This window comes from Typopeltis vanoorti, chromosome 18 (assembly GCF_054136105.1).
Source record: "Typopeltis vanoorti isolate ZY-2024b chromosome 18, IOZ_Tvanoo_1.0, whole genome shotgun sequence".
Lineage (NCBI taxonomy): Eukaryota > Metazoa > Arthropoda > Arachnida > Uropygi > Thelyphonidae > Typopeltis > Typopeltis vanoorti.
This window is the reverse complement of record NC_143566.1, coordinates 23586782-23597929: the sequence shown is the minus strand read 5'-3', so window position 1 is coordinate 23597929 and position 11148 is coordinate 23586782. Positions and strand designations below refer to the sequence as shown.

At 34.6% G+C, this 11148-nt stretch overlaps 1 protein-coding gene across 2 annotated transcripts in view; it reads right to left on the bottom strand.

The window, feature by feature from the left end:
• Window positions 1-2791: 2791 nt before the first annotated feature.
• Window positions 2792-11148, bottom strand: part of LOC150096542 (homocysteine-responsive endoplasmic reticulum-resident ubiquitin-like domain member 2 protein) — a 225975-nt gene continuing 217618 nt past the window's right edge. For both annotated transcript variants that reach the window (XM_090407974.1, XM_090407973.1), the window contains one exon: window positions 2792-4071. In XM_090407974.1, the coding sequence (XP_090264100.1) occupies window positions 3892-4071 (180 nt within the window). In that variant the 3' untranslated portion in view covers window positions 2792-3891. The remainder of the gene's footprint in view (window positions 4072-11148) is intronic.

The window sequence follows — 11148 nt, the reverse complement described above, 5'->3', positions numbered from 1 at the left end:
ATTTTTTCCTTCTGCAAACCTGGTCTTTTTTTCATGAATTTTTTCATCTAGTCTGGTTAAAAGATCGGAATATTATTCCCGGTTATTGTTTTACCCTTTTCAAGATAATATACAAAATGTCTTTAGCATCCCAAAACACCGATGCCATGACCTTTCTGGCTGATGGAACCGACTTTGTCTTCTTTGGTGCTGAACAACTAGCTTCTATCCACTGTTTTGACTGCTGTTTGGATTCTGGTGTGTAATGGTGAATCCAAGTCTCATTCACAGCAATAAATCGACACAGAAAATCAGTTTTATTCTTGTTAAAATGCTCCAAGTCTGTTCAGAGATTTTCATGCAAGTACGTTTTTGATCTACTGTGAGCAAGTGCAGCACCCATCTTGCACAAAGCTTTTTCATTTGCAATTCTTCATGCACAATATATCCTACACGTTCTTTTGAAATGCCTGTAGCCTCAGCAATTTCACGCACTTTGACTCGCTGGTCATGCAATACCATATCATGCACTCGATCAATGATTTCTAGTGTTGTTACACCTGTTGGAGGTTCTACAGGTGGATCATCCCCAAGTGTTCATACGGTCATGTTTAAACTTGGCAGCCCATTTCTTAGTTGTCAAAAATGAAGGAGAAGAGTGTCCATGAACTTTTATGAATTTCTAATGAATTTCTTTAAGCATTAAACCTTCTTTTACAAAGAATTTTATAACTGCACGATACTCAATTTTATCCAATACAGACAACACTTTTGCTTCAGGCAGCTGTATAAAACAAACTACTTGATAGAATGACTTGCAATTTTACATGGAGGCTTATGACAGATGTACCAACTTAGAAAAAAAAAATCTTGCTGATAGTGTTGCCATCTATGGTTGAGGTCGAGAACTTTTCTGATCACCCTCGTAGGTGAGGCAGACTCCCACTGCATAAGATGAAATTAAATAGCAAAATAGGAAAGATTCGCCCCTAGCCCTTGAGTACACTAATAGCAGTGGGGGTGGGAAGGAGCAAGAAGGAAGAAAGAAAGAAAAAAGAGAAGAGGCAGGACCAGTCTACAGATAACATAACAGATGTATATTAGATGAAGTAAGTTATGGTCCAGCATCAGGTACCTTGGGTTTTTCACACCCATACTCAATAAAGTAGGCCAGTGAGGTGAACTCCATGTGTTGCAACTTAAATATCCACTCCATCAAATCTCTTTGTAAAATCTATATATATATACATATATATTTTAAAAATAGATATTTAATGACTTTAAACCGAGATAAAATATTAAGTTTTAATGAGAATGATACAACTAGTTTCAGTCTTCATCAGGTATCCACTCAAGTTAGAACACAATAATAAAAATTGAAGTTACAAAAAACTGAGAATTACAGGCAAAAATGCAATACATAATTGACATAAATTATTTTTCAAGTTGTTCTATCCAACGCGCCATTGTCTGCTGCGTGCGTGCTTGTAAGTTCTCGAGAAAGCCAGTATTGAACAACTGCAGCATGGCTATCAGGGATGATGTAACTTAAATTGCTGTTCAAATGTTCAGGATTAAGGAGTATTTCCCTGGATTCCGCAATTTTCCTTTCAAACTCATCACTGTAGCGAAAAATGTTTTCGGATTTATCCCAGCAAACTGAGCGACTTTGTAGATCATCATGAGGATCACTCATGATGATCTACATCATCACTTTTATTTATTAAAGTGCAATTTAATTTATACTCGTAGCTACGTTGTTCAATTCCTTAAGTGATTTAGTAATGCATAACCAACGTATAAGCCTGTCTACGAGAATCATGAGGATTGTTTGCGAAAAGAACATGACTGGATAGCGCTGATGCATGTGATCTTTTATTTATAGATGTCTCTCTTATGTTCTTCTATACGTAGTTCAATAGATTTGTTAGTCTGTCCAAAGTAAGGAATATTACAATCGCACCATAATTTGTATACACCTGGATATTTTAGGTTGTGATGAATAGGTTTCGGATGGCGTATAAGAGAACGGATTTTAGGTAGTGCAGTGAAAAACGTCCTGATGTTGTATTTTTTAAGGACTTTAGCCAATTTATTGGAGACTGAACTAACGTATGGGATGGAGATGCTACCTTTAAAATTAGTAGTTTCTGTAGTACACTGCCTAGGAGGATCCAGAAGAAATTTCTTAATCGTTTTTTCAGAATATCCATTTTGTTTAAAGATCAGAGAAAGCTGATTAATTTCTTTTTGGAGCTCATCTGGTTCATTTAAAAGAGAGCGTGCTCTGTGTCCTAAGGTAGAGATAGTTGTGAGCTTTTGTGGTGGAAAGTGATGAGATTGACAGTGCAGATATCTATTTATATTATCTATCTGTATATATATATATGTGTGTGTGTGTTTAAAAAAAACCAAGTTTATAAAATTACTTGCGTGCGTGCAATTGGTATTCTTAACACACACACACACACACACACACAAAAGAAGCTAGCATAACCCTTTCTTTTATCAACTGCTCTTGTCACTTAATTATGAAATGCAGGCAAATTACTTTTACTAATCCATGATGACTTTTACAGATAATATTACTGTCACTTGCCAAATTTGAATATGACCTGTTGCTAATTTCTCCCAAGTCTTAACAACCACAGAAGAAATACAAAATAATGTATCATCTGATATTTGCATTCTACCATCATGTCCACCCTAGTGCAATGGAACTATGAAATTTTGTTCCTAAGAATGCTGTATCTATAAGTTTTTGATTCTGAAAATGATGCTGCACAATTTCTTAAAAAACTGATGCCAAACATATACTTTTTCTTTTATTGAAAGAATATGCATATACATTTTTTTTTTTAAAAAATCAACTAACAAGTACTACATGGTGAAGAATTATAACTACTTTTTTTTTATTTTTCTAAAGTTATTAAAAATGAATATTTACAGCAGTTCTGAAAAGCAACAAAATCAATGACTAGGAGGATAACAGTTTTGTATCTTAAGGAAGTTTAAACTGGCCATAATCATAATCTTCTGTCAGAAATAAAACTTTCTCTATTGAATGAAAAAAAAAAAGTACAAACATTCAATACTAAGAATGAACCAACAAAATTTGGAAAAAGGTACTTGGAAAAATAAGATGCATTTTAGGGAATAGTGCAATTGATAAAAAATAAATGTTAGACATGAATTTCATCGATACTTTATGTTAATGTAAAATGGGCTGATTACAAACAATTTAATGTTATCATAACATCAAATCATAATAGTTAAAATATAAATTCCTGCTTATGATTACTACAGCTTCTTGCAGTAACAGAGTACTTTAATGTTATGAACAAAATTAAATCATTATACTAACTCATCAAAAATGTCACTTCAAGCACCGTTTCTTAATCTCATAACAAGTAGCACTTTCAATCTTAATATTTAAAATGAGCAATATACAATTTAGCATGTACAAAAATCTGTACAGATAAAGAAGAGAGATATATTTATGTACAAATTTATTCCCACATTATTGACATTAATGAAATATAAAAATTAAAGTAATCAAACAATCTATAACACTAAGATATTTTTGAATATTCCATTTCTTACTGTGAAATATCTCAAAAATATTTTTCAATTTCTTCTTCTTATCACACAAAAATGATGAAATAAAAACATAATTAAGACTTCTAAACAGTTATTAGTGAAGTATAGGTGTTGTGCATGAATAAAAAAGAGGTTACTTTCCTAAGATAAATGTTTTTTTTTTTTTTTTAAACAATTTATGGTAATTTATTCATTCTGTAAAATATACAATAATAATTTGCCTTTTACTCTTCAAGGTGTATTAATAAAAAGATGACGGTATACACATTTCAGATCTCATCATTCTGATGAATAAAAAAAATTCACATCAATCTAATTTATATTTACAGGCACAGGCTGTCCTGGAATAAGAGATGAAAAGAAAGATGAAATAAATGTCCATGCTGTAACAAGAGGAGAAAACCCGACTTCATTTGCTTCTTCAATGGGTTCTCCATGCAATGGAAGACTACCATCCATTATGTCTTCCATTTCTCTAGCATCTTCTGCAACCTAACAAAAAAGAATTAGGTTTTATTTTTTTATGCAATAAAAAACTAATGGCTCATGAAAAAGGCAATTAAATCCAATTTTCTATAGGCCTTTTGTTATTTGTTGGCCAAATTTTACAAATTAAAATTGTAAATTCTCAAGGAACAATCCTTAAAATAAAAAACCAAACCCAACACATTTTTTAAAAAAAATTTTTAAATTCTAATAACCATTAAATCATCAGAAAAACAGTTCAACTGTGAACAACACATTTATGGAAAATGTGTTGTTCATAAAAAACAACACATTTCCTAGGAAATGTGTTTTTACATTATGGAAAATACCTAAGAATAGCAATCTGAACTTCCCCCACCTTTGCAACGAGTTGCCCCGTATTGTACTACATACTAGGATCACTTGCATTTGCTAACGCTAGTGTCGCCGATACTTTATAGTTTACTATATTCGGCAAGAAACTCTCTGATTCCAATCTTTGAGTTTCTTATTCGGTTTTAAAACTATGTGGGATCTAATATCCCCTTTATTTAAGTATATATAATGTATTATTATTATTATTCAGGCCTCCATGGAGTCAAAAGACTCATCGAGGGGAGGCCCCCCCCCCTAACAAACACAAAGTCTACCATACCACTCCTTAAACTCATTGACCATTCTCGCTCTCACCACTTCATCAGGCAATGCATTCCATGGATCAACCATCCTCCATGCAAAGAAACCACTCCTCACCCTCTTGCTCACAGATATTCCTTTCGTAACTTCCAGGGTGGCCTCTTATCATCACTCCTTTCCACTGTTCAACCAAGCAAAAGAACTCCCCAGTGTTAACCCTGTAACCAGCTCTCAACAGTTTAAAAGTCTCAATCATATCACCTCTCCTTCTTCTATCCACCAAAAACTGCAGTCCACATTCTCTCAGCCAATCCTCAAAACTATCATTGTACAGTCCTGAAACCATCTTTGTTATCTGCCTTTGTATCCCTTCCACAGTTAATTTATTCCCTTCAAATCCTGGGGACCAAATCTGAGAACAATAGTCTAAGTGTGGTCTGATCAGGGTCTTATACAATGGAATGATAACTGTTTTATCTCTTCAGGTCAGCATCCTTCTCATTATTGCAGCGATCCTCTGTGTTACCTTCACCACCTTTGCAATATGTCCCCTAAATTTCAGGTTTCTATCAATCATCAATCCCAGATCTCGTCTCCCCTTCTTCCTCCAGCTTCGCATCATCCGCAAACAACTGAATATCCCTTTGCAATCCACTGACAATGTCATTGATATAAAGTTAAACAATATAGGTCCCGGTACTCAGCCCTGTAGAATCCCACTTGTAACCCTCTGCTTCCTTGAAATTGCCCCACCATACACAACTCTCTGATACCTATTAGACAGCCAATCCTGAATCCAACTGACCAATCTGACATCCAGATCCATGTGCTGCAACTTGAATATCAGCTTATCATGTGGCACCCTGTCAAATGCCTTCGCTAAGTCTAAGAAAATGGTAGTATATGCCTTTCCCTCATCTAATGCTCTTGTAACTTTATCATAAAAGACTAGCATATTGCTAAACAAGAGCGCCCCTTCACAAATCCATGTTAACTCTCACAGATAACATTACCCTCATCTGCCCAATGCTGTATATGGTCCTTCACTACTTTCTCCAAGATCTTATTAACTACTGATGACACACAAACTGGCCTATAATTAGACATTTCCAGTCTGCTACTGTCCTTATGCAATGGCACTATCTTACCTTCCTTCCATTCCATGGGCACCTTTCCTGCAGCCAGACTTTCATTGAAAAGCCAGGTCAAAGGCACTGTCAGTTTCCTAGCACATTCTCTCAAAACTCGTGGTGAAATACCATCCAGTCCCACTGCTTTACTGACATCCAGAGTACTGAGTATTTGAAACACACTCTCCTCCTATACCTCTAAACCTCGAACCTGCCCAATCCCTCTAACATTAAGATTGACTCCTCCAGGATGAAATACTCCAATAAAGTGTTCATTGAACAATTCCACTATGTCCTCTACATCGGTCACTCTATTCCCATTTTTATCCCACAATATCATTCTTCCACAGTTATTTCTCCTTCTACTGGTCACATATCTAAAAAATTCCCTAGGATTTTCTTTGAATCTTAGGGCCAATCTCCTCTCATATTCGAGTTTCGTCTTCCTTACCATACTAGTCATTCTTCTGGCCTGTGTCTTATATTCTTCATGCATCTTCTCTTCATCTGTCTCCTTATATCTTTTCCATAGCCTCTTTTTTGCATGCAATTCTTGTTTAATAATTGTTTATCATCCACTTTACTCCAAATTGTGTCCTCTAGTTCACTCGTGGTATACAACTTACCATTGCTACTAACAAATATTCTTTCATAATTTCCCATGCACGAATGATATCGCAGCCTTCCAATTCCTCCCTACATGAAACTTCCCCAAGTTGACGTCTTAGACTATTATAATCACCTGTCTTATAATTCCACATACGTTCCCTTCTCTTTGATACTCCTGCATGTCTATTCATTTTCCAAGTCAAAACCATATGGTCACTCTCTCCAACTGGTGGGAGAGATGTCATCTCAGTTATTATCAACTCTTCTGATGCTATAACCAAATCCCAAACTCTCGAACCTCTTGTTCCCTCTATTACATGTTACCTAAGACATTTGTCCCTCAAGAATTCTAGACATTCCATTCCCTTATTGCTACATGCATCTTCCTCTCCCCAGTTTATACTACTGTAGTTATAAATAAGTGAAATTTCCATATATCTAAGTTTCAAATTTTCTCAAGCCTTAAATTTACTCAGTTATGAGTAGATACGGTACCAAATAAATGAATCTATTAATATTCTTCTACAGAAAATTTACAATAATAATTTGCCTTTTACTCTTCAAGGTGTATTAATAAAAAGATGACGGTATACACATTTCAGATCTCATCATTCTGATGAATAAAAAAAAATTTTACTTTCTCAGACACAAGAATTCCATAATCTGTATGTGTTTGCTGCTCTATGAATTACATATAAAGTAAACATTTTTGGGAACGATGTACCTATACATTTTTGGCATGAAACAATAGTCAAAGTTGCTACTTCAAAAATGGCACATATGAAAACTAGCAGAAAATTAATTTCTTTTTAAATTCATTTTCTGCAGTCTTTTCTTTCATGGTAGGATGTGATCTTTCCAGCACAAAATTTCATTTACTATGTCATTTTATTATTATTGAGTTATACCTTTGATAAAAATGAATTACGAAGAAGGGTTGTGTAGGCTGTGTAGAAAGAATGGATGCGAGTTTTTGGATGTGTGGAGTGAGTTTGAGGGAAGACTGGATTTGTATAAGAGGAACAGCCTACACCTGAATGCATCTGGTATCGAGAGTCTAGAAAAACTAATAACTGGTATGAAACCTAACACAGAGCCTCAGGAAAACTAAATTATTAAGGGAAGAATGGCAAGAATGTGAGTATAAGAGCAACAATGCTATATAATTGTGTAAATGACAGGATTGGGCTTTGTCATGGAAATGTTGACAAGGGGAGAACAATTTCATCCAGTTTGGACCCATCAAATGTGTGCAAAGATGTCTACATATATAAGGCACTAGAGAAGAAAACAGATCTGGAAGTTGTCCAACTGTGTCATGCAGACCGCATACAAGAGTATACAAAAGAACAAGTAGGTAGATTATTATGTTTGTACACAAATGCTAGGAGTATCAGAAACAAAGGGGTCGAGTTTGTTGACTTGGTCAATATGTTGGGACCTCAGATTGTAGGCATTAGTGAGACCTTGCTATCTGAATTAGACATACTAATTGGTATCGAGTGTAAAGGGTACACTATTTTAGGAAGGATAGAAAGGATAGGAGAGAAGGGGGTGTGCTGCTAATGATATCGGATGATTTGAATCCAGTTAGATTTGAGACCAGTGGCGGCCCATACATAAGCACTGTGACACTGCAGTACCCCCAAGGAAAAAATTAAAAAAATTAAAATTTGTTTGTGTTTATAAATAATAACAATGCTTACAACATTATATAAATGCAATACAACATGTTAAAAGTTACAGCTTATGTTTTGACATTGATTGAATAGTTAATAATTGGAATTGTTTGATTAATGCTTTAGATTATGAAACAAATGCACTGCGATCTAACGGTGATAGTTTGCGCTTGTCATTGCACGGTTACATCATTCCCAACTGTAACTGCTCAAGCAGCAGTGCATTTTTAGTATGTTTACACACCTGATTTCTGTGAGATATGAAACGTCTATTATTGGTGTGTGCGTAAATCTTATTTTATTTTGTTAAAATAACATATAATTATTTATTTATTATAGATACAAGGCGAATTATGACGAGTGTCACTGTTGAAAATATGAAAATAATATTTTTTCAATTATCTTATATGAAACAAATGCACTGCGATCTAACGGTGATAGTTTGCGCTTGTCATTGCACGGTTACATCATTCCCAACTGTAACTGCTCAAGCAGCAGTGCATTTTTAGTATGTTTATACACCTGATTTCTGTGAGATATGAAACGTCTATTATTGGTGTGTGCGTAAATCTTATTTTATTTTGTTAAAATAACATATAATTATTTATTTATTATAGATACAAGGCGAATTATGACGAGTGTCACTGTTGAAAATATGAAAATAATATTTTTTCAATTATCTTATATGAAACAAATGCACTGCGATCTAACGCCGATATTCATTGCATTTTACATCATTAGATACACTGCCGCTTGGGCAGTGTATCTTATGCCTGTGCTCGTTATTTCTGTGAGATATGAAACGTTTGTTATTGGCGTGTGTTCGTGGTGAACTAATTTTTCATAAATCTTATTTTATTTTGTTAAAATAACATATAATTATTTATTTATTATACATACAAGGCTGAATTATGACGAGTGTGACTGTTGAAAATATGAAAAGAATTATATTTTTTCAATTATCGTTACACGAAACAAATGCATTGCGATCTAACGCCGATATTCGCTTGCACTTGTCATTGCTATTGATACGAAACTTTTATTATTGGTGTTTGTTCGTGGTGAGGATGAAATATTTTTAATAAAGCAATTTTTAATATGTAAATTTATTTATTAATAAATTCATTACTGATTACGAAAAAAAAGTGTTTTTTTTTTTTTTTTTTTTTTTTTTTTGTATATGCAGCACCCCCACTTAAAATTTTCACTGGCCACGACTGGTTGAGACCCATGATTGTAGTACTACTACTAACAGTATTTCATGCGACAGTGAGTTTGAAGCCATCTAGTGTGAGATGGAATCTAACAAGATCAATAACATCATCATCAAATTCCTGACATGTACCCTCAAGGGGTGTACAGGATATGATAGTACTACATGAAAAACCTACATCATTACTAACTTCCTATTTACAATTTTCCTCCAAATTAGTCTGTTACTTGTCAAGACTCCAACATTATCAGATCTTATATTTCTATCGTCTAAAGCACTTTGTACTGTATCAATCCACCTATATCTTGGTCTTCCTCTGGGTCGTTTTCCTGCCAACCTGGCAGAGAACATTTGTTTTGCTAATCTTTCCTCATCCATTCTGTTTAAGTAACCATACCACCTGAGATTAGCTCTGCTAACGCATTACTGGATGCTGACAATGGCTAGTTCTTTCCTAATATCCTCGTTTTTAATATGATATTGCCATTGATGCCATCTGTTCACACCTCTAATCTTTCCCAGGACTCTCATATCTGTGGTCTCTAGTCGTTGGTCAAGTGTTTTACTATTGACTCAGCTCTCAGATCCATTAGTTAAAACTGGTTTGAACACTGTCTTGTATACAGCTAGTTTAGTGTTCTGACTAATTTCAATCTTATTCCATATGAATTTATTCAATTGACTTCCTACCATACCATACCAGCTTTGTTGATTCTGTTGTCTATTTCCATATTTAATTTACCATCTTCACTAAAAATCGTGCCTAAGTAGATGAAATGTTTTACTTGTTACACAGGTTCTCCATTCACAATACAGTTGACATTTTCAACGATTCTGCCTATTTTCATTGTCTTTGTCTTTTTATTACTGACCGTCATGCCATATCTATTACAACAGTTATTCAATTTAGTCAGCGAATCTTGCAGGTTTGTAGCAAATTTATTTAAAAGTATAAAATCGTCCGTATAAAGCAAAGAGCTGACATTAACATCTCCAATTCTGATATCATGTTTAATACCACTTTCCTTCATAATGTGATCCATATAGATAATGAATAACAGAGGGGATAATGTACATCCTTGTCTCACACCAGATTTAACATTAAACCATCTTCCTGTACTTCCTTCAATTCTAACTGCTGACTTACAACTCAAATAAAGACTAAGTATTGCTTGATATAATGCCCCATTGACCATATAACTGCAGCGTATTGAATAGCTTCTCTCTTGGCATCTTGTCATATGCCTTTTCCAGATCGACAAAACTTAAATACAAATCTCTGTTATATTCCTATGTTTTCTCAACTATTTGTTGTAAAGTGAAGATCTGATCCTGACAGCCTCTATTTGGCCTGAATCCAGCTTGTTCTTCACCAAGCTTTTCTTCCACAATTCTTCTCAACCGTTTCAAGTATACAGGCATAAATCTTGCCAGGAACACTCAGTAGGGAAATACCTCTGTAATTCTCACATTCAGTTTTATTTCCCTTTTTATATATGGGTACTATCAGAGCTCTACTCCAATCATCAGGAATTCGTCCCTCTATCCAGCCCTTTTGAACTATGCAGTGCAGCCACTGTAAGACTCTTATACCACCATACTTCAGCATCTCCAGTTGAATATCATGTACTCCTGCTGCCTTTCCACATTTCAAGCCTTTGATGTCTTTTTCTACGTCAAGTATGGATATATATTCCTGACTGCATGAGTGTTTTTTACCACTGTGCTATCATTGTTTGTGTCATTCAGCAATTTTACGAAATAATTACTCCATACTTTGAGGAAATCTTTTTCTCCCATTTTCATGTCACCTTTATCATTTCTAACTCCTTTTACA